General features: G+C 38.4%; 1 protein-coding gene across 2 annotated transcripts in view; it reads left to right on the forward strand.

The window, feature by feature from the left end:
- tbc1d4.S (TBC1 domain family member 4 S homeolog) overlaps positions 1 to 25,061 on the forward strand; it is an 83,000-nt gene that overhangs the window by 48,656 nt on the left and 9,283 nt on the right. Inside the window, exons 5-13 of one of the 2 annotated variants that reach the window (XM_018249913.2) lie at positions 4,661 to 4,793; positions 5,484 to 5,575; positions 6,876 to 6,986; positions 9,127 to 9,246; positions 10,741 to 10,815; positions 12,410 to 12,648; positions 13,191 to 13,340; positions 18,407 to 18,567; positions 21,232 to 21,441. In XM_018249913.2, coding sequence (XP_018105402.1) covers positions 4,661 to 4,793; positions 5,484 to 5,575; positions 6,876 to 6,986; positions 9,127 to 9,246; positions 10,741 to 10,815; positions 12,410 to 12,648; positions 13,191 to 13,340; positions 18,407 to 18,567; positions 21,232 to 21,441 — 1,291 coding nt within the window. The remainder of the gene's footprint in view (positions 1 to 4,660; positions 4,794 to 5,483; positions 5,576 to 6,875; positions 6,987 to 9,126; positions 9,247 to 10,740; positions 10,816 to 12,409; positions 12,649 to 13,190; positions 13,341 to 18,406; positions 18,568 to 21,231; positions 21,442 to 25,061) is intronic. The other variant, XM_018249912.2, reaches the window with a different exon arrangement.

Raw genomic sequence — 25,061 nt, forward strand, 5'->3', positions numbered from 1 at the left:
CCTCAAAGCTTCAACTTTCCAGCATCGTATTGTCCATGTATCATTACCAGCATAAAGCATCCTAAAAATAAACATAGGGGTCTACTAAACAGTTTGATGCCCAATGTGCATAGATATACCAAACTATGTGGCGCACAGAGACCCCCAAATGACAATATGTATAGACATTTTCACGGCTGACGCGCTGGCTGCTGCAATATAACCACCCGGTGTGTGTATTATGCGACATTAGACCACCTAACAGTACAGAGACCCCAGAAAACCATATATTTTCAGAAAGTACACATTCGGACGAATCCAATATGGGTAAATAAGTGTTTCTACTGCAAACTGCCAAACTGCAAAGCAATGCTGAACATAACGGTTTTTATCAAATTTCTGAAAATTGTCACAAAGCTTGAATTTTACCCCATTATATGCCCCACATTTCGTAACTTATCAGCATAAAACATCCTAAATATGAACGCCAGGGGTCTACTGAACACTTTGATGCCCAATATGCATAGATATACCAAACTATGTGGCGCACAGAGACCCCCAAATGACAATAGTGTATATACATTTTCACGGCTGACGCGCGCTGGCTGCTGCAATATAAGCACCTGGTGTGTGTAATATGCGACATTAGACCCCCCTAACAGTACAGAGACCCCAGAAAACCATATATTTTCAGAAAGTACACATTCTGACGGATCCAATATGGGTAAATATGTGTTCCTACTGCAAATTGCCAAACTGCAAAGCAATGCTGAACATAACGGTTTTTATCAAATTTCTGAAAATCGTCACAAAGCTTGAATTCTACCCCATTATATGCCACACATTTCGTAACTTATCAGCATAAAACATCCTAAATTTGAACGCCAGGGGTCTACTGAACACTTTGATGCCCAGTATGCATAGATATATCAAACTATGTGGCGCACAGAGACCCCCAAATGACAATAGTGTATATACATTTTCACGGCTGACGCGCTGGCTGCTGCAATATAAGCACCTGGTGTGTGTATTATGCAACATTAGACCCCCCTAACAGTACAGAGACCCCAGAAAACCATATATTTTCAGAAAGTACACATTCTGACGAATCCAATATGGGTAAATAAGTGTTTATACTGCAAACTGCCAAACTGCAAAGCAATGCTGAACATAACGGTTTTTATCAAATTTCTGAAAATCGTCACAAAGCTTAAATTTTACCCCATTATATGCCACACATTTCGTAACTTATCAGCATAAAACATCCTAAATATGAACGCCAGGGGTCTACTGAACACTTTGATGCCCAATACGCATAGATATACCAAACTATGTGGCGCACAGAGACCACCAAATGACAATAGTGTATATACATTTTCACGGCTGACGCGCTGGCTGCTGCAATATAAGCACCTGGTGTGTGTATTATGCGACATTAGACCCCCCTAACAGTACAGAGACCCCAGAAAACCATATATTTTCAGAAAGTACACATTCTGACGAATCCAATATGGGTAAATATGTGTTTCTACTGCAAACTGCCAAACTGCAAAGCAATGCTGAACATAACGGTTTTTATCAAATTTCTGAAAATCGTCAGAAAGATTGACTTTTACCCCATTATATGCCCCACATTTCGTAACGTATCAGCATAAAACATCCTAAATATGAACACCTGGTGTCTACTGAACACTTTGATGCCCAATATGCATAGATATACCAAACTATGTGGTGCACAGAGACCCCCAAATGGATATATAGTATATAAAATTTACAAGGCAAAACAAAATAAGGCAGTAAAGAGTGAAATGCAAAAAAATCCAATAAAACCACAAAAATCAATGTTTTTTTTTCCAGACTAGTGTTATCGGCCGTCAGAATCACAGTTTGAATATTTTAGCTGGGCCAAACAGGTTCTACGGCTAGAAACAAGTGAACACAACATATGCAGAGCTGAAAATGCAATAAAATGGCTAAAAATTCAATAAAATGTCTAAAAATGCACCAAAATACCCAAAACTGCAATATAATCACCGAAATAACATACAAAAGGTATTGCACAGTACGGTTAGCGAATACGCTATTCGTAATGGCAATAAAACATTTTTTTCAGCCAAAAAAAGAGACGATGCGATAAGAAAAAAAAAAAAAAAGCCACAATGCCATGTATGTGCGTGTGCGTGTGTACAAATGGTAAATTACATGTTATGTGTGCGTGTGTGCGTGTGCACATGTGTGTAAGTGCAGTGAGTGTAAGTGACCCCCCCAATCCCTAAAAATGTATGTGTAAGTGTGTGTAAGTGTGTATTACTGTAATAAGTGTGTGTTGGTGTGTTTGTGTGTGTAATTGTTGCACTAACCTGAAAAAATCGCTGAAGACAGTTGCAGGCGATCAGGAAGAGCCCCTGGAAGACATCTGCCTCGTGGTTCCTGTCTGTGTGCTGTGGGGGCGGAGATCGACGATCCGGTGCAGGCTGCAGCAGCAGGACACGTAAGTAACACGTGCCTGCTGCTGTTTTTGGGCCCCTGGGCGATCGCGCCCCAGGGGCCACTCGATCCCCTGCTCTGCTCGTTGCCTAGGGGCAGGGGATCGAGCAGGAACGGAGCGAGCGGCTCTAACAGCCGCTCCTCCGCTTCTGAACCCGGAAGTGCTGCAGAACGTAGAATCTACGTTCTGTGGCATTTCAAGTACCTTTGCCACAGAACGTAGATTCTACGATCTGTGGCATTTAAAGGGTTAAAGTTGGTAATGTTTATTATGCTACAAGCCTTAGGATTAATTAATTCAGAAAGACTGTTTCTGTGTATTCTGACTTTTTTAGTAACCCCAAATAAGCAAGAATTCTTTAAAGAAATCTTGTGCCATAAGATCACCATAAAAATAATTTTGAGTTCAAGTTTCTGAAGACACTGCCCCTGTGTTACTTTTAGCCTGCTGTAACAGAAGCATGCTTAAACAAATTGTCAGCCCTCATCACCTGGTGCCAGTAACCGGATACTAGTAATGGGCCTTCTTCTGTAAGCTCAGAGGGGCGTATGTGTGCTTGTGGATTACTAGCAGTCACCTTCAGAACTTCTAATGGGGGTGGTTGTGTGTCTTCAGTGTCCAGAGTAGCTGTTGTAATTCCTGTTTCTTTGGCAGAAATGCTGTGTTAGTGCACTGTGTGCTTTGCTGTTTGAGTATGAGAACACGTTGGCTGTACTGTATTCTGTCTGGTCCAGACTATAACTTTTTTTTTTTTTTCTTTTTGGAGACTGTGTTGTTGCATCCAAAGTAGTGCCTGTGTGTCGTTTGAGTGTGGTGCTATGCTTTGTGTCCAGTGAACTGTTTATTTGGTGTCTGTTTTGTGGTGTAGATCTGCAGGTGTACATGTGCTCATGAATACACACTCTTAACTGAATGATGACCTCCTCCTCCTCGACTATCATCACCAGAGTAATGTGTGACCCATCGAATATGGTTTAGAAAAGTATGCAGGCTTGTCAGGAAGGGGCGAACAAGGGAAAAAGAATCCGAACCCAAATAATTATTCTGATACATCTGCCTTCTGGTACACCTGCCTTGTTGATACACCTGTACAGCTATGGGGCCCTCACAGAGAACAAACTTTTGTTTGTCTGGCAAATCTTTTTTGTATGTCTTTTACTAAAATAACACATATTATACTCATTTTATTTTAGCTTTACAAATGATCTGAAAAATCAAACAAGTTTATTTCCATCCCTTATTTAACTAAACAAGAGAGAAGAGAAAATATTCCACAGCAAAACAATAAGGGGCAGATTTATTAAGGTTCGAATGGTGAATTTGAATTCAAATTTTCAAGTTGAATTTTTGGTCAAAACTCACAAATTTGATTTCGGAATTCGATAAGAGTTTTCAGGGCCGTTATTAGAGTTTTAAACATTGGAGTTTTTTTCTTAAAGGAATTTTTCAGTATAAAAATAAAAACTCGGTAAATAGGCTGTACAAAATAAAAAATCTTTCTAATGTAATTAGTAAGCCACAAATTTAATGTATAAAGGCTGGAGTGACTGGGTGTCTAACATAATAGCCAGAACACTACTTCCTGCTTTTCAGCTCTCTTGGTTTCCACTGATTGGTTTCCAGTAACCAATCAGTGACTTGTGGGGGGCCACATGGGTCATAACTGTTGCTTTTGAATCTGAGCTGAATGCTGAGGATCAATTGCAAACTCACTGAACAGTTATGTCTCATGTGGCCCCCCTTAAAGTCACTGACTAACTCAGAGTTAGAGAGCTGAAAAGCAGGAAGTAGTGTTCTGGCTATTATGTTAGACATCCAGTCTCTGCAATTTACAACACCTCATCTCAATGAAATATTTAGGTAGAGTGTTTACTTGCAATACTGTTTTGGGCAGGGACATGAAGGGGTCAGTTTCTTACAGCAGTGTGTCAATAGAGTCCACACATGCCAGCTTAAGCAACATGGCAACTCCTAAAAATGTCTAAATAAATATTCACAGAAGCATTGCTCTGTGTACACACATAAAACATATTCTCTGTTTAAGGGAAACTAGACAGTTCTTATTCTATCTTCTTAGAATCTGTAATTATCAATAACATATTGTTTGTGTCTCACTCATACAAAACAACTTGTATTTTGCTTTGCTTTTCATAGAATTTAGGGTTTCAACCATGTTTCTTGTTTTTTTTAAAGGTGGAGGAAGTCATGCTAACTTTAAAACAGGCATTCAGCACTGCGGCGGCCTTACAGAGTGCAAAGACCCAGATCAAGCTATGTGAAGCATGTCCTATGCATGCCTTGCACAAACTCTGTGAACGTATAGAAGGTATGACTTGTAGCTTCTGTTGCCTATTTATTTTAAAAGAATGTTTGGAATCACAGTTGTGTTGATTTGTGTTCTTCCGTTAGCAGTGTCGATTTGTTTGAAGGTTTTTCTATGAGAACCCATTGTTTCAAAGAACATTATGCTCTCAATCACAACAGTGGGCTTCCTACTTCACATCTAAAGTTAAAAACTGAAGACTAATTTGGGAAATTATTTTATTAGTGTCAAAATGATGCTAAATATTTTGAGACAAAACCGATCCTTGTCTAGATATGCTCATTAAAGGTTTTTAACTAAAACATAGAAATTATAGGTGGTCTAAGTGAAAATGACATAAAGAAACATTAAACTGTGCAGTTATTATTAACATATACGTTTGTGTGTGTATGTATATATATGTATGTGTGTGTGTGTGTGTGTGTGTGTGTGTGTGTGTGTATATATATATATATATATATATGTATATATATATATATATATATATATATATATATATATATAAAAGATCAGCACTCTCTGTAATTTGTGAAATTATGCTCTTTTATTGATACAGCATCTCATCCAATGCAGGGGGAAGGCAGTTCGGGGAGATTGTCGCCCCGCAGAAGTGGCGATTAGTCACCAGGCGACTAAATCTCCCTGAATCTGCCCATGCGCTAATATGTTTTTTTTGTCCTGTCTTGATTGTAGGCCTTTACCCACCAAGGGCAAAGCTTGTAATACAAAAGCAGCTATCTTTGCTGACTGATAATGAACAAGCGGATATCTTTGAACGTGTTCAGGTAAGAGTTGATCATCTGTCTGTGTTTTAATCAGCATGCAGTATACATGGCTTAAATCCTGGAATCAGTTCAGCATTATTTAGTTACCCAATCCCATACCTTTAGCAAGATTTGGAACAAGACATCCTTAATATTTAGCCAAAAAAAAAAATCCCCGCTCTTTGGGCAATGACACATGGTATGTTTTTTCACCTGCATTTTGTCACAGGTGACACATGCCAGAAAACACTTTGCCATAGGGGATATTGAGACTTGCCAGTGCTAAAACATTTAAATTGCACAACTGCTCAGATATGCCTTCATGAACATATTTGAGCAACTGCAAGATTTTCATGTTTTAGCAGTGGCAAATCTTAGTATACCCTATGGTAAGGTATTCTGTGACATTGCTCTTAATGTCACGGGACTTAAGTGAGCTGAGCCAGCTGAAAACAAAAAATTATCTTTTTGTTTGATTTTGCACACATTTAAAGGCACATTTATTAAAGGTCGAATTTTTAATTAATTAGTTTTTTCTAACTCAATTAAATTTGATTTATATATTTATAATATCGATTATATACTCGAAATTCAAATGGGGGCTTATTTGCAGAAGAAATCAAATATCTAAAACTCAGACTAATATTCCAGACCTGAAAACTTGAATCAAATTAAATTTGAATTCGACTAAACTTGATTTGAGTTTTTTCTCTGAACAGCATAAAAATGGTCACTGGCCTTCTCCCATTAACTTATATATGAACTTGGCAGGTTTAAGGTGGTGAATAGTCAAGTTCAAGTTCTTTAAAGGACCTGAGTATGATTACAATTCGAATTAAAATTCGTCGAGTTTGATAATTCACAATTAAAATTTGAGAGTTTGGAACCAATTTTTTTTTTTTTTAGAAAATTTTAATTTGAAATCGAGTTTTCACTTTGATCCTTAATAAATCTGCCCCTTAATATACAAAATAAGTTTCTGATTTAGTTTGGTATTTTGACCAAACTCCAAGTTACCTTGTAACCTTGAAAGTCATCTTCCCGTCACAATACTACTAGCACAGTATGAACAGATAAACACTTTACCTAATATGCATGTATTTTCACCTCTCACTATTAAAGCAAATGTAAGCCCTCTAAATAAAATTAAAAATGTGAAAATTTCTCATGAACACTTGTACAAGTGACAGCTGTCATTTTTGAGATAAAGCAGTTCCTGCTGCCAGTAAGTGTCATCTGCATCATTCACTGGAGACCAATTCTTGACAATAGGAAGTATTTTGTTTATCTCAATTCATTTTATCGGTGTTTCTCTTAATAGAAAATGAAAGCCACTGGTGACCAAGAAGAAAATGAGCTTGTGATTTTGCATCTGAGGCAGCTATGTGAGACAAAGCAAAAGACCCATGTTCATATAGGAGACGTACAGCCGGTAATATTTATGATTTTATACGTTCAACCCTTGGGTACTGATGGGGAATCTGACCCATTTTGCTTTTCCGAATATTTTGCCAAATATTTGCCAAAATGCATGTCTGTGGGAGATAAAAAATTTTTTTGACGTGCAACAAGTTTTTGCCGCACACATTTTTTTCACCTATTAGACTTTATGGACGTAATTTTTGCTGTGAAACTCGGCGAAAAATTTTGCTCATCACTACTCTTGGGTATTTAGCACATTTGCCAATATTTAAATTAATCTTAAAATAATAGTAAGAAGTCCATTATTTTACTGTAGAGCTGACTTCCAGATCATAGGTTTAGAAATAGTATTCCAAATGGATTTAAGAGTACAGGTACTTTTAAAATCAATTAGCTATCAGCCTGTATATAGAGCTGTACAGTCGTTGTTTTTCAGTGTTGTAGCTCATTTATACAATATTCTGTTTATCTGAGGGTCCATGCATAATCATTTAAGGATGTTTTTTATTAGGAGTATCTGAAGCTCATGGGGAAACTTGTCAATATCACTAGAAGGAGGAAGGAGATACGCAAACTTGTCTGTAAACATGTTTTCTCAATGGGTAAACAAAGTTAACGAGCCTGAAATACAGTCCCTGAACTTCAGCTATTTTGCTCCAGAGAAAGGCAAATTACAGGCATTGTGTAGAACAGCTACAAATATAACCTTATATGGGGAAAAATCTCTGCAAAAATGCATCCTATTTTCTGATACCCATTTGTGTCCTTTCTCTGTAGAAAATAATCAAAGCTGTAAATGGGAGTCTCTGATCTCTGCATCCTTTTGTATGGAGTTTCTTATACTGCCCTCACATCAAGGAATACCTTTCTGTACTGTTTATGCACCCTCCTTTCCAGCAGTTTTAATACATGTTTTATTTGTCCCCTTTTTTATTTGCTCCAGATATTTATTTCGTTGCTTCCTTACCTCCCTTACTTATTCTTTATTAGGAGGTTAACTTAAACAGTATCTATCATAGTGTAATCTTACCAATACCAATACCAAATCATCCATTTGTTTTTTTGTGAGAGTTTTTTAACTACTATACATTTGTAATCACTAAATTTTCTATGAACAAGTCTGGTTGATTATCTGTGTATTGTTGTGAGAAACACTTCAGATACTGGATAAGACCATTGCCAAATGTGCAAGAGGTAATAAGTCCCCTTTTCACACCATACCCCCCACCCACAGCCATTTCTGTAGAGCCATAGCATGGTTCAGTTAACTCAAATAAGTATTTATGGGTAACTGTTTTAATACAGGGAGAAGAGCTTCCCACTTATTTTCCCCTAAATAAGTTGGCATGAAAGTTAGCTAAACACTTTAGGTAATATAACCACATTGCATAATATTAATCCATAAACCTGTGGAAGGACCATTGGGAGGTGTATTAGCTATTCCAAAGTGTTAAAACATTTTAATTTATATTTATTTCAGAATTAAATAGTGTTCTGCTATAGACACTATGGTGTAGTTGGTAGGAAAACGAGAGATAATGTTCAGTGCATATAAATGTTACCTTTTGCAAAATGTTTGCATATTTAATTGAATTAAACTGAAGATGCAACAGTCCTTTGTAATAATACAATAGAACATGCACAGTAGCCATAGTACACTCAGAGGCTCCATAGCTATAATTACTGAGCACTAAAAACAACCTGGTCCTGGCGTTTACTATGCATACTCCTGGTTGGCAAATATTGAAAAGGAGCCTTGTGAAAAGTTAATGTGCTGCTTGCCAACCCTGCTGCTCAGCTCAGGCATTTTAGACAGAAAAGAAGCCACTTTTGGGAGTCAATCTAGTGATTGAAAAATGAAAGTGGAAGGAAAGAACAGAGCAGATTTGAGAGTGTGGAAAGTAGGCGAGTAGAGAACATGACTGGGGGGGCGGGATTACATTATTATGTATACATAGGATGATTGTATACGGCAATATCAACTTGACCTGTTTATATTTTGAGTGTAAAGCACAACTACCATTTTTCTGCTTGTAACATATAATATATCCTTTGAATAAATGTGTCCTTTAACCTTAATAAAGTGAGTATCAAAAGGTTCATGCCTGTTGCTTTGCCTTTGTAAACTTTTTTTATTGTTTCTCCTTCAGAATCTTCCATGCAACACAATTCCAGAAAACACAGCTCAGAGTGGCAGATTTAAACTAGATATTCTGAAGAACAAGGCCAAGAAATCCTTGACCAGCTCTTTGGAAAATATCTTTTCAAGGGTAGGATCAACAGAGAGGCGTCAAGTTCTGTTTTTAAATAAAACAATCATTTCTGCACTCAGTTTGTTTTTATATGATACACACTAAGGCTGATTTTCTTGCCTGCCTTGGCCTTTAATCTTGTCATGTACATATTGCGAAAGAAACACGTTGAACAAGATAATTAAATATACGAGGAACCCAGAAATGCTAAAACTATTATATATATATTAGGGATGCACCGAATCCACTATTTTGGATTCGGCCGAACCCCCGAATCCTTTGTGAAAGATTCGGCCGAATACCGAACCGAATCCGAACCCTAATTTGCATATGTATATTAGGGGTGGGAAGGGGAAAACATTTTTTACTTCCTCGTTTTCTGACAAAAAGTCACGTGATTTCCCTCCCGCCCCTAATTTGCATATGCAAATTAGGGTTCGGATTCGGTTCGGCCAGGCAGAAGGATTTGGCCGAATCCGAATCCTGCTGAAAAAGGCCGAATCCCGAACCGAATCCTGGATTCGGTGCATCCCTAATATATATATATATATATATATATATTTAACTATGTAAAGCGGCCACACAGTCTTAAATTATATAAAAAAAAAAACTACCATTGGGGCAATACAATTTTTATCAATAACCTTTTTGGACATATTTTCCTATAATAGTAATAATGATATTTCCCATAAAAGAGACATAACCCCTACTTTATAAATCAAAGTAACATTGTCTGCAAGAGCTCCAGTGTACTTTTTAAAATTTACTTGTAATTTATAATCATGTGTTGGCAAAATAGGAGTTTTTTTTGGCAGGCCCAGATTAATGTAAGGCCAAAAAACGTGGGGCCAATGGTAGGGCTGCCTCAGCAGTGGTGCAGCTCCAATCTGTAGGAGTGTTTTAGGAAATCTTCCCTGTCTTCAGGGGGCTGCTTTGCCATTTGGCTGAGGGCGCAATGTACTGTATATGCAGGTATCTTCTTTATTGAGAAGCTGCTTTCTATATCCATCCCTTACCCTGTCATTTTGCAGCTGTGCTGACAACTGCAGGAAGAGTTCCGCTTCCTTCTCGTATAATCATATAACAAAGGTTTTCAAGGGACATTGAGTGTGTCCTGTCAACTCAATACTCACCTTTACTTAACAGTTAAAATTTGCATATATACTGTAGTTCTACTATGACCCCATCTTAATATGGAAGTCTGCAGTAATCAAATGCAAAATATGGGGGAAGCATATAATCCTTGATTTTAAGATTCATCTAAATACAAAATCCTCCACCAAATATTAGGCAGAATATTAAGCTGAATGCAGAAGCTGACAAACATATTCATATTTGTGACAAATAAAATTCCTTTATCTGAAAATTGACACTTTCACTTGTGCTGAGGATCCTATCAAGTTTTGAAAGAGGTTAGTTTAATTGAAAATGCCCTCTGCAGACCTCTGTGACCGTCTCTAATACACTGTCCAGTTTTATAAGAAAGAAATGTTAATTTATTTTTTGTTGCAGGGAACAAATAAAATGAGAGGACGACTGGGCAGTATGGACAGTTTCGAACGTTGTAACAGTTTTACTTCTGACAAGGTATGACCTAAGTGGTGTTAGAATATTTGCCTTTCAGCCTGATGCGACATCTAGGATATATCAATAACTTCTAAGAAATCATCCCAAACACTGTTGTGTTGTATTGGCCTTTCCAAATTATTATTGGTAGAATTTTGCGGAGGATTTTCTCTTTACCCTTGATAAAACGAAATTTGGTGTCCCAGCAGAACTTCAGCCATGACATTTAAAGGGGTTGTTCACCAAAGAGTTAACTTTTAGTATGATGTAGAGAGTGATATTCTGAGACACTTTGCAATTGGTTTTCGTTTTTTTTAATTTGTGGTTTTTGAGTTATTTAGCTTTTTATTCAGCAGATCTCCAATTTGCAATTTCAACAATCTGGTTGCTAGGCTCCAGATTACCCTAGCAACCATGCATTGATTTGAATAAAATACATGAATATAAACAGGAGAGGATCTGAATAATAAAGTGAATAATAAAAAGTAGCAATAAATTTGTAGCCTTACAGAGTATTTGTTTTTAGAAGGGGTCAGTGACCCCCCTTTTGAAAGCTGGAAAGAATCATAAGAAGAAGGCAAGTAATTTAAAGACTATAAAAAAATAAATAGAACCAATTAGCAAATTAGAATTGACCATTTTATAACATACGGTGTGGTGCTGTGAAATAAGCTTCTGCCTATGTGTTCCTAGGCAATAACAAGCACTGTTCAGCGCTGCCTAATTTAGCTATGTGTCCCAACACTTAATTGCAGCAAAGAAGCAACAGTTATGATTATACACAATCGAGTGATAAAACCCTCTATTCTTGCCGTGCTGCAGACATAAAGATGTCCTTTACTGAAAACCAGAGATACTTCATATATGTACAGAATGTCTATGAAGAATTAGAGACAATTGACTGATAAAGTTGGGACCCATCAGATTAATTTCTATTCAGATCGACTGGGCTACTTTGTTTGTCGTGGCCAAATTTAATTTAGATTATAACGTACACCAAACCTTTTATAGACATTAATGCGAGAAAGCTTTGCCCATGATGCTGAATCACTGAGCCCACTCATTTGTGACATATATGTTCCTTTTTCCACCTCCCCCTCTTCACAAGTCACATAGTGTATTTCCTGTTTTCGGCTACATGTACTTCTCCGACAGAATCCCTTTAATGTCTGGCTTACCCCCATGAGGTAGAGACACAGCATCTCTTTTGCTTTTATTATTCTGCTTGGGCTTGGGCTGAGTTACCGGCCTCTACAATAATAGATTGTTTTCCAGGATATACTACTGACAGCACAGGAAACTTGTCCAGGAAACCAGCAAAACACAAAAGTCACTCAGAAAGCCATTAATGTCCACATTTTTGAATGTTTGAATCTGATAAAAAAAGAAACGTCTGTGCTTGTTCAGCTTCTTCTCTCCACAAATTTTCCAACACTTCAGCTCCTGCGATTCAACTTTGGAAAAACTGGCAGTGTAGAGAATTAGCATCCAATGATGCTTAGTCTTGTGTGTAGCAGTGGGTCGGAGGAAAAGGTTTAGTAATCCTGCATGCTGAAGAACCGACTTGTTGGAGTGCTTGTGAGAAGGAAAGGCTCCTCACCTCTCTTCATTGTAGGACGGATCCCCGGGGGACTCACCTCCTGCCACACCACCATCTTCCCCTGTGTCATCCTCCTTCCCGCCGTTTCCAGAGGAAGATCCCGACTCACCTAAGCTTCGCAGAAGAGCTCACACTTTCAGCCATCCCACATCCAGTGGCAAGCGGAGGATAACTTTTCCTGACAGTAAATCACCGAGTGCCAGGTTCCCCCTCCAGAGGCAGAATTCCTTAGCAAATGATGTGGGACAAAGCAGGTCAGTGTACACTTTTTTTCTTTCTTAGGTTGTTAAATACTTGTAAGATTTACTACTACATTGAAATTAATGGTGAACCAGTAAATAGGCAGATTAGCAAAATGTGGATATTCGTCAGCACTTACACCTTTTTGAGTTCAGTGCAAGAAAGGAACTGACACAAAAGTTCTGCCACATTATGCAGTATATGTCATATATTTAGACATTTACAGCACAAGAGCCCAGATGTACATGCCTAGAGAAGACCTGTCTGCAGACAATCATGTACACAATCATGTATACAATGTATATGTATATGTTTAAGGGAAAATGGAAGTTAACCCCATATTATTAGTGACGTTTAACTTCTTTTTCAAACAGTTCTGCATGCATTTGTTTTTCCTATTTGTGTTCCCTCCAAAATTTATTTTTGATATTTACTAGATGCAGCCCATATAACAATGTTATTGTTCTATTATGTTTCTAGCAACGTGGTTCTCCATTTGTTTTATTGTTACCCTTTATGTCTGATACCTTTATTTTCTATTATTGCTAACACTCAGCCCAGTTCCTATTGCCCGGCGATTTCGCACTGAGAGTGAGTCCTCGTCCTCCAGTCTCCCCTCATCCTTCTCTGCCCCTTCTTTCCTGAAAAATTTTTACCAGAATTCAGGGAGACTTGCCCCACAATCTGAGAATGACACCCTCAAGAGGTGAGAGATGGAACAACGCTGCTTTTTGCCGCCATTTCAGCACGCTCCTTTTTGTTTGTCTGGGTGCTGACTTAACCCAGTTGTGCAGAGCTTGATATATTCCTGGAACTGGGAATATGGAAATTGTCTTGCGGGATGTCTAATTACTCTTAATTGTGAAATGATGCCATGAAGATGTATAATAAACATGTTGGGGACACTTTTGTCATCCCCTAGTTTATTTATATGTTCAGTCAGTCAGCATTTCATCTGCATATATGTGTAACTGAATAAGACCACTAATACAACTTGACTAATTTTGCATGACATAAAGATGGTAAACGTGCTACAACTCAGTGACAATCTGTGTTGCCCATTTCTGTTTGTCATCAGTTTGTTTCAGATGTATTAAATTTTGCAAATGTAAAATTCTTTAACCCCAACCCCCAGAAATAGATGCATCCTTGGAAATTGATAGCTTTCTTCCTAGTCTCTTTCCTAATTGGAAGCTGGGAGCTCATGGGATAAGCTAGTTTAGAAAATATGAAGTAGTATCAAGAATCTTAAAGCAACTGTGGCAATTGCTTTAAAATTAGTGTTCAAAAGTGGGTCAAGCCATAATAAAGGCATATGGGGAAATTCAAACCCATGTATTTGGGTGTAAATCATTTTCCATGCATAGTGTGCTCAAACTACAAAGTGGCATTACGTTTCTAATAAGAACAGTGCAAACACATCAAACTATCACCATCTTCTAAAATCGATGTTTTAAGGCTTGTACAGATGAACGGTTTTCCTTTCGCTCTCCTGCATTTCCGGTTTAAACCAATCAGCCGCAGGGGAGTGCAGGAAGGAACGTACAAAGCTCTTTTAAAGGAGAAGGAAAGGTTAAAACTAAGTAAGCCTTATCAGAAAGGTCCATCTAAATATACCAGTAAACCCCCAAAGTAATGTTGCTCTGAGTCCCCTGTCAAAAGAAACACAGCATTTCTTTCCTTCTATTGTGTACACATGGGCTTCTGTATCAGACTTCCTGCCTTCATCTTAAACCTCATTGCCCTGGGCAAGAGCATGCTCAGTTTGCTCCTCTCCCCCCACCCCTCCCTTCTCTACTGTAATCTGAGCCCAGAGCAGGGAGAGACTCAGGCAGGAAGTGATGTCACACCACATTAATACTGCAGCTCCTATTCTAAACAAACAGAGAGTTTCTAGAGCTTTTTACTCAGGTATGGTAAAACATTCTACAGAATAAATATCGCATTCTAGCTTGCACTATTGCAGCTAATCTATTGGCAATAAAATGCCTCCGTAGCTTTCCTTCTCCTTTAAATGGCCCTGTACTGATACATAAATGCGCATGTAAGCGCCGAATGCAGATGGAGCACAACATGCTGCATTCCACCTGCATTCAACGCTTAAAGGAATTGTTCAGTGTAAAAAAAAAAAAACTGGGTAAATATATAGGCTGTGCAAAATAAAACATGTTTCTAATATAGTTAGTTAGCCAAAAATGTAATGTATAAAGGCTGGCGTGATTTGATGTATAACATGTCAGTCAGGACACTACTTCCTGCTTTTCAGCTCTCTTGGTTTACACTGACTGGTTACCCTGGCTTCCAGACAGTAACCAATCAAAGATTTGAGGGGGGGCCACATGGGTCATATCTGTTGCTTTTGAATCTGAGCTGAATGCTGAGGGTCAATTGCAAACTCACTGAACAAAAATGTACCATGTGGCCCACCTTCAAGTCGCTGACTAGCTCAGAGTTATAGAGCTGAAAAGCAGGACGTTGGATTCTGGCTGTTTTATTAGACATCTGTTCACTCCAGCCTTTATACACTACATTTTTGGCTAACTAACTATATTAGAAACATTTTTTTATTTTGCACAGCCTATCTATTTACCCAGTTTTTATTTTCACACTGAACTATTCCTTTAAATGCTCATGTGTCCGCTCTGGAATCCAGAAAAAAAGGGGGTTGTGGGTAAACTCCTAAGGCTTAAATTGTGTTTAAGTATAAAAGTTATGATCATAAAGTTCATAAGCCACCATACCACATCAAGGTAAACCCCACATGGTGGTCCTCAACTTGTTTACCTCTGGTCATAGTATAACTTGTACCTCTCTGCATAGTAGCATTACTTGGAGTAAATGTATCCTGAATCTTGACTTCAGTCTGACGGCTAGATCCTCCCCCGCCACTAGCTTGCGGCTTTTAAGAGAGAGAGAGACATCCCAAACCATTTTTTAAAAAACAATGAAATAATGGAAAAACAGTAGTGAAGGCAAAGTAAAGTTGTATGTATAGGTGCACACTTGGAAAGTGCATATGTATGTATGTGAGTATAGGTGTAAGCAAAAATAAGTAAAAAAGCCAAGCTAATTAAAAGTGTGTAATAAGTGTATGCACTGATTAATTGACCAAATCAGTAGCACTTCCATTGTACTTAAACACATTTTAACTTAGCCTTAGGAGTCCTCCCACCACCCCCCTTTTATTGTAAACTGCAAAAAGAAGCTGTTTGGCCACTTATCTGAGCAGCTTCTTCGGTTTGCTACAACTGTTCCTCTCCCTGCCCAAGCAGAAAGATGTTTTTTCTCGATCTAAATGGGAAAATTCTTTTTATTCTGTTTGGCAGGACAGTTGTTAGTATTTGTATTTTAATCCTCTTACTACTGTGTAGTGTTATAAAGGGATCATGTGACCATGGTAGGATTTTCTTTTTCTCATTTGTTCATTTTACTCAGGAAAAGTATCCGACACTGTATTAGTGTGCCTTACAAAACAATTTATGGTACCTACAACAGAAACACACACACACACTGTCTTTCTCTCTCTAAAAGCCCTGATCTTTAATACATTTGCACCTAGGTGTATGACATTTGAAAGAGATGTCTTTAGAGCCAGCAAAACACTCCTAAACCTCCTCCATACTTATCTGTTGCTTTTGAACACTGATAATTCATTCTTTCATCCGGTTCATAATGTGCAAAAACTCAATGCAAACACCCAAATATGGCAACCTTAGATTCATTAGTTCATAATGCTTTCTCCATTTCCAACAGTCTAGTTCTTGTGTTTCTACACCCAATAAGCCTCTTAACCCTGTTTTGTTGCCTTAAAAGTTGTTTCCAAGTTGCTACATGACCTTTTAGCCCAGTTTCTTTGTACTGTACTTTGTACTGTTAAAGTGGACACTTTATTTTTTGTACTGCCCAAGTTGTACCTTGAAATCTGATGCAGCCAGACTTCTGTTATGCAGGCTAGTGATCCTTAAGGTTCCATACACGGGTCGATAAAAGCTGCTTATTGGCTCGTGTGGGGCCCTCTGACGAGAGTCGGCCAGATGTAGATCGGGCAGGGGTAAAAATTCTGTCATGTCGCGGACTGCATCTGTTCGTTGATGCGGCCCCGCAATATGACCGCCTGCTATGATCCAATCGTTGGGCGCTAGGGACCAATGATCGCATCAGCCTGATATCGCCAAGCTCTATGGGCATATCGGGGAGAGATCCACTCGTTTGGTGAAATCACCAAACGAGCAGATCTCTGTGTATTGCCACCTTTATGTACTTGTCAACTGTTGTTGGCAGAATAACCTATGCCAATAAGTTTAATAAACATTTATATAAATATTAAGTGAATATGAAACCTATTTTGAAGCGGGTTTTATTGTAAATATATTCCTACTCCTTTGTTAGGGCCAGGCAGGGCCGAAATCAGCCTGCTGAAATCTGCAAGCTGATTTCAGCCCCTGGCCGCTAGCAGAGTCCTCTTCTTGTTTCAAGTCCGGAAACTTTGTGTCGGCTCTGCGCAAACTCACTTGTTGTATAAAGTCTCGTGTTTCTTTTCCCAAATCTGCCGAAACTCTGCTCTCGTTCATATCTCTGATGGTAACCTTTCATTTGGGTTCTAATTGTAATCTCTGCAGGTGAGCATATTACCTTCTGATTAGTTACAGCGGATTTGGAGAGCAGGTACATGGTAATTTGCAAGTGTTTAAAATTAAATAGATGAAAGGCCTGTGGTAATCCTGAAAATCCATTCACACTCCTGCCCAAAAAGGATTAGTGCTGTACTTGTTCATTTATTTAACATATTGCTGTATGTGTTGGGACAGGAAAGAACAAACTCTGGCCAGGTTTGCTTGCACTGTAATTCCCAATATCTTCGGAAATTGAAGGAAACTTCTTCAGCCTCAAAGTCACATGTTGCATAATTGTTTTTTGTATATTATATGGTTTAAAGCTTATCTGAAGTGAATTCAGGTTTAATTAAGGAAGAGGAGACTTGCTGACTTAGATCTATAATTAAGACCAGATTATTGGCATTAAATAAATGCAGGTTTGCCCCATTAGGAGGCTGAGTTTTGTGCTATTACATGGGAGGAATAAGACCTCACTGTCTCTCCTCCAGCATCCACAAACTAGGAAGTCTTGGAATCACAGTGATCACTTCCCAAATCAGTATAGACTGTAAGTGAAATAAATAAGTTGACTCACGTTGCTAAGTTTTGGTGCTGCAGTCTGCAGAGTCATGATCCAGTATAGTTCCCTTTGTAATAGCCTTCTCTGGTTGTCTCAGTCACTAATCAGTACCTTCATTGGCTTGCACTGTGTTTATTTTCTTTGAAATTCTTGCCAGCTGGCATTTCCTTGACTGCTCCATATTTAATGTTGCTTCTGTGCTCATTCAAGAGACTATAGGGGTAAACTCATATACCCAGAACTTTGTGCTCTTCTTCTCTACTTTCCTCCAGCATTACAACTGCTCAGATACTCAGTCAGTTTATTGTTACTCAAGAACTGTCCAACTGTCCAAAAAAAAAAGCCTTTTCACTATCGAAAATAATCTGAATTATGGGAATCTGTCTGCAGCATGCTGCCAAATCTGATTAATCTGATGCTTATGGGGCAAATCATCAACAGTTTATTATTTTGCTATATATAGTATGTAATTTTGTCATCTTATGAACCTAAATCAGACCATAATGGTCATCTAATGTGTAAGTATGGTGAATGTATATCTGCTGGGTGAACAGTTTTTTCTGGATCCTAACTAGTTTGCAATTTTCCCACTGATAGTGAATGCGAAGGACGAAGGAGAACATACTCTTCATGTAGTAATGACTCAATAAATGTTAGTGGGACCTGTCTCACACCACATCGAATATCGTGGCGGCAGCGGATTTTCCTCAAGGTAGCATCCCCAATGACCAACTCTCCATCGGATATGCAGCATAAAGGTATGAACCCAAAACTGAGGATAAGGGACATATATATTGGCTGGTCTCTCTTTGCCCCACAGTTATTCATTGCAACCAGTAGTATGCTTCTTTTATTCTGTGTATAGTAGACCAAAGTAAATTGCTGATTTTTTTTTATAGGTTGTGTAGATATACATATACATATATACATTTATTATAACATCACAGTGCTCCTTTATCAAGGATAATGTCCTTAGCGATACATCAAGTATTTAAATACCTATAAACCCTCCAAAAAAGTCATAACCATAGGAAACAAACAATTAGTGCAGGCAATTAAAACCATGATAAAAAGGCCATAATATAGAAAATGCATAAAATAATTGCACCACTAGGTGTCACCTTAATCATGTGAATATTGTCCTTGTGTTAAGTCCATAAAAAAATTTTCTTAAAAGTTCCAATATTGCTTGCTACATTTCCAGAGTTAATAGATACATAGTAACATCACCTGTCGATAAAAAAACTTTTGTCATATATCTGCAACATATGTTTCAATAGTTACATAAATAGACATTTATAATTACAATATGTAACAAATGTTAAAACAATGTCTGGTAGAACTGGGAAAAATCATCTTTAAGTTAAAAAAACGCTAAAGACTTGTTGCCCATTTAGTCCCTTGGGTGCCACACAGTCCAACTTGTGAATCCAGAATGTTTCCCTTTTTAATAATCTCATAATCACCCCCTCTTGCTCTTTTGGGGATCTGGCATGCATCTGAATGCTGTTGGACTGTGTTTGTCATCAGCCCAGTGTTTTGCCACTAGTTGCTGAGAAATGTTCTGTTTCTTATTTTTCGCCTTCTCTTTTTTGTCTGGATCAAGTGCCGCTTTTATGCTTGATATGTGCATTGCCATCCTTTCTTTTAATTGTCTAGTGGTTTTCCCACAATTTTCTGTTGAATAAAGAAAATGTATTGGAGGTCATTTGCTTTGCCTTGGATGTACATCTCTTCTTCCTCCTTTTGTTTCTTACCTTCTGCCATAACTGTCCTTCTACTACTGCTCTGGTTGCTTTCACCCTGGCCTCCTTCATCTCTGTGCCACCTTCCTCTCTCTCCTCTCTCTGCTTCTCGCCTCCCTAGGTGTTTCCTGTTCTCTCTGTACCACAATAACGTCCCCCTGCACCTCCTGCACTTCTTCCTGCCCCTCCTGCATTTCCTCCTGCACTTCCTCCTTTCCCCACTGCACTTCCTCCTGCCTCTCCTGAACTTCCTCATGAGCTTTGCGCACTTGTTGCTGTGACTCCCTACACTGAAATAGCTCCTGTTCCACCGTGGAACAAGCCTTGGGGATATTGTGCCATACCTCAGGGCATTTGCGATGTGAGTGACCCAAGGCCATGCACAGGTTACAGTGGATACAGTTACACTATTTACTCACATGGCCCTGGGCCCCACACAATGCACACGTTTTAACTTTACAGTCACTTGCCAGATGTTCCCTTGAGCCGCACCTGAAGCACTGGCAGGGCTGCCCGGGGTAAAAACAGGAGCTTCTCTCTTTCCCTATGAAGAAGGAATTTGCCGGGTGATGTTATTCTGTACCTGCAGCTTCACCTGCACCAGCCACCCCTCCACCCAAAAGCCTTCCTCATCATACACCTTTCTCAGTGGGGTCAGCACAGTACATTGTTTCCTAAGCCAGACCAGAACATCCTGGGGTGGATCAGGCTTTTTCCTCATTTTGATCAAAACCAAAAACTTAAAGAACAAAAACTCTCTCCAACCAGGGGTGCTTCGCCAATGAGGCGAGTTGAGGCTGTCGCCTCAAGCGGCAGCGCCCCACTAGGTCCCAGGGGCAGCAAAAATGCTGCTCCTGATAATTTAAGAGCGAATTCCGGGGGAGGGAGGCAGCAGCAACTGCTGCTGCCTCAGGCGGCAGAGGGGCCAGGATCGCCCCTGTCTCCAACTTGCAGTACAGCCGTGACTGAAGTTTATCAGAGCACAAATCACATGACTGCGGGCAGCTGGGAAACTGACTATATGTCTAACCCAATGTCAGATTTAAAAATTTAACAAATCTGTTAACTCTTTTGAGAAACGGATTTCAGTGCAGAATTCTGCTGGAGCAGCACTGTTAACTGATGCGTTTTGAAAAAGAAATTCCCATGACAGTATCCCTTTAACCCATTAGAAGCAACATACTTCTTCTTGCCAGGCAACCTGTGCACCATTAGTAAACATTCATGTAGGCTGGAGAGAAGAGCTGAGAGCAAAACACAGTTAGCAGAATGTTTACATATCTAATGTTATTTGTTATTTTTTTTTCATGTATAAATTGTTCCTTCACATTGGGAATATGTCTGATAATATGATGTAAAATTTAGCAGCTTAACTCTGTTGGAACATTAAACTGCTATGGAATAGTTATTAACATCAATGTGATTAGTTAAAAAAATTGAAAAAGTAAAAGGAACTAGAATACAAAGGGATCTAATGTCCTGGAAAAGAAGAAGTGTATTATGTTATTACAGAAAATCCAAAAAACCAGGAAGTCTGAGAAGTGAAGTTAGCTAAAGAATTATGCTTCAGAGCATGAAGGATGCAAGTGTGAGAATGGAACGTGGTACTGTATGATGTGTGCAGCCAGTTTCAGATACAGTCAAATCATTGTAGATCTATTTTGTGCTGTATTTCAGGTCAGCTTGATGTGAACGATCTGCTGCCATTATCTCCTCTTCCACCCGCAATGGAAGAGGACCCTCTAGCTTCTCTCCTTCAGGCAGAGGACCCAGTAGTAGAAACAGATGGAAGGAGACGTTCTGAAGATCTTCAGAATCTGTGGAAGAAAGCAATCCACCAGCAGATACTGTTATTACGAATGGAAAAGGAAAATCTGAAGCTTGAAGGTGAGCCACAAAGCTTTTTTATTTTTAAGTTAAGGTAATTAATTTACAGTACTGTCTAAACACAAGCATTTCAGATGAAGAGCTGTGCACGATTTTGGGGTTCTTTGTGACTCTGCTTACATAGAATTTAAACCCAGCATTCTGACCATTTGCGTAGAAAGGAACTGCAGTTGATCTCCGTTAGGGTACTTCGCCACTTAATATGCCATGTAATCGCTAGGATTGTTGTAGAAATGCAACGTATTTAATAACTGACAGACCACCTTCAAGTGTACACCTTCAAACACTTTTTTTAGTTCAGTTGGTTTCAGATAAATCACCAGAAATAAAGACTATTTCTAATTACGTTCTGCTTTCTATTTGTGACCTTTTTTCTAATATTGAAATATAAAGTTTAATTTTTAATCTTCTAAAGCAGCTCGGGGGGGGGGCACCGACTCTTCAACAGTTCTAAATTGATATATTTAAAGGACCAGTAACATAAAAAATTTGGAAAAAAAATGTGTTTATACTTAACAAAAAAAAACCACTAAGACACATTTAACTTAATTCGCAAAGTCTTTATTACGAAATAAATCACCGATTCTCCACTTTCGCTCCTCTTCAGAAACATCGACAGCAGCGATCGATTTCTCCTCCCTGGCTATCTCCTATAGAAGGCAGGGAGGAGAAATTGATTGTCGCACAATGGATCCTTGCCCTGTCACCATTTCTGAAGAGGAGCGCAAGTGGAGAATCTGTCATTTATTTCTTACTAAAGACTTTGCAAGTTAAATGTGTCTTGGTGGGTTTTTTTTCGTTATGTAGAAACAAATTCTTTTTACATTTTTTAATGTTACTGGTCCTTTAATTGATACATTTATTATCTTTGTCCCTGCTAAGCCGAATCCCTGAGTTTCATTAAAGGCTGCTGTTAGAATTGATACATTGCTAATATTATACTGCTGAGAAATGTATCAACTAATTGTATCAATTAAATGTAGCAAATTGTAACATGTAAAAAAAAAACAAAGAAGGAAAGGCATTTAAAAAAGTCTTTGTTTATGGCGAACAATCCGAAAACAACTGAACTGAAAAAGTGTTTGGAAGGTGAAAACCCCGTTAATGGTACACTCATCAGTTCTTGCCCTATTTTTGTTAAAGCAATCCATGTAACTTGAAATCATTTTATTTGATGCGTGTGCTCAGTTTTAACCTCCAGTCTAACATTCATTCCAGGGGGAAAAAAACAGTACTTTGCTCATAGGAATGCCATACAGCTGAAAAAATGTATTTAGTCATTACACTGATAATATCTCTGCCAGTGGAAAACACTGGTGGAAAGGCCAAATCTGTCCTGTGTTCACAGTGACCGGAATGAATGCATTCACATTTTCTGTGCAAAATGATCCCTGCATACATGATAGGTGCATTATTCCTGTCATTGCACACACATGATCGATGTGGACAGGACCTGCGGCAGAGAAAACATTGCAAATTATTGCTTTGATTCCTTGTTCCATATTTACATCAGGTAACCAATGCTCATTTTTCCTTTATTTAAATGAGTCTAATGGCTGCCTCAAGATTAGTTTCTGCTTTTTGTTCAGATTATCTTTATGTGCATCACACGTCAGGCTGCTGAACTAACTAGGTCAGACGTTTAAGATACACAGGCACCAATTTAGCTTTTGGATACCATTCCAAATATTATGAAGGTGCATCCAAGAATCATTCATTCCATCTGTTCGCATGGCATTTGGCCTACTTGCTGACTTCTGGCCACAGAAATCCATCTATATATTCATTCTGCAGGACTGACTGGAAAGTACATTGGCACAGATATAGAAGGGGTATTAATATTCTTCACTTTTGGCACCAGGAAAATAAACTTTGTGATCCCCCTCTACAAAATTTGTAATGGTCCATTAACAACAATCTTGATTAAGAAATAATTTAGAAAACAAAGGCCAGTATACAGGTATTCTAGTATTTTTCTGCATTATGTATTGGTGATCACGTGATTTATCCAAACAAAAATGGATATTCCCCTACCAAGGGAACCCAGAGTTCTACGGCTCAATCAGATGGAGTAACTGGTCCTAATACAAGCTCGGCGAATGTTGCTATCTGTACTATGTATGTATGTATGTATGTATGCCAAAGCAATGCAGTGGAAATCCCAAAGTGGACCAACACACCAAGGATGGGAACAGCTAATTAAAAAATCTATTCCATTATTCCAAGTCACTCAAGAAGGGGATTCCTGGAGAAATTTAATAAAGTATGGGACCTTTGGGTAGATCTAGAGATCTAGAACCTGATGTGGATGTGGCAAACCCCCAGCACCACTAAGAAAGATAACCTGATAGGTATTAATAAATGTTGTGAAGCAATTTTTTTAAATACATAGGAATAATAAAGTTGGAATGCTGGATGTAAATATTTGGTATTGTACACTGCCCTCTTGTGATGGCTTATAGAAAATTAAGAATAGATACCATGCTTGTTTTCTTTGGCAACTTTTAAATAAGTGATATTAAACATATATTTAACAACTTTTTTGACATTGTTGCTCAATAGAAAGAATTAAAAAAAAAAAAAAAATTATAAAAAAAAAAAGCTAGAAGAATTAGCACTAACTGCTAGAAGAATTCCTAATCCAATCATACAACATTATAGCACGGTATGGATAGTACTATGTTTCAGGAATACATATTCAGGACTAGATACAGTTCCTTGGCTGATTATGAGTAGTAGTCCTGCTTAAAATTTTCATGTATAAATCCTATGAATTGAATGGATGTAGTAGGCTGGGTGGGGTTTAGTCCATTATTACATTTCTGGATTGAAAGGGAGGATATAAAATATTATTATAAAATATTATTTCCCCAAAAGATAACCGCGGTATGTCTTTAGTTTCACAGGAACATCTGAGTACTGGGGTGCTTTCTGAACAAAGATTTTTAGTAAAGCAGTATTCAGTTGTATGAAATTAAATCAAATGTGAAAAACTGTCTGTGCAAAAATGTGGGTACCCTTGTAATTTGAATGCATGTAACTGCTCCATACTTATTACTAACAACACCAAATTGGTTGGATTAGCTCGTTAAGCCTTGAACTTCATAGGCAGGTGTGTCCAATCATGAGAAAAGGTATTTAAGGTGGCCAATTGCAAGTTGTGGTTCTGTTTGACTCTACTCTGAAGAGTGACAGCATGGGATCCTCAAAGCAACTCAAAAGATCTGAAAACAAAGATTGTTCAGTATCATGGTCCATGGTTTAGGACTTTAGTGGAAGGCTACAAAAAGCTATCTCAGAGGCTTAAACTGTCAGTTTCAACTGTTAGGAATGTAATCAGGAAATGAAAGGCCACAGGAACAGTTGCTGTAAAACCAGCCGGCAGTCTGTCAGGCCAAAAAAAATACATGATCTGTATATGCGGGGGATTGTGAGAATGGTTACAGATAACCCAAAGACCTGCAAGAACATCTTGCTGCAGATGGCGTATCTGTACATCGTTCTACAATTCAGTGCAATTTGCACAAAGAACATCTGTATGGCAGAAAGGAGAAAGAAGCCATTTCTGCACTCACACCACAAACAGAGTCACTTGTTGTATGCAAAAGCTCATATAGACA

Source organism: Xenopus laevis, chromosome 2S (assembly GCF_017654675.1).
Source record: "Xenopus laevis strain J_2021 chromosome 2S, Xenopus_laevis_v10.1, whole genome shotgun sequence".
Taxonomy (NCBI): domain Eukaryota; kingdom Metazoa; phylum Chordata; class Amphibia; order Anura; family Pipidae; genus Xenopus; species Xenopus laevis.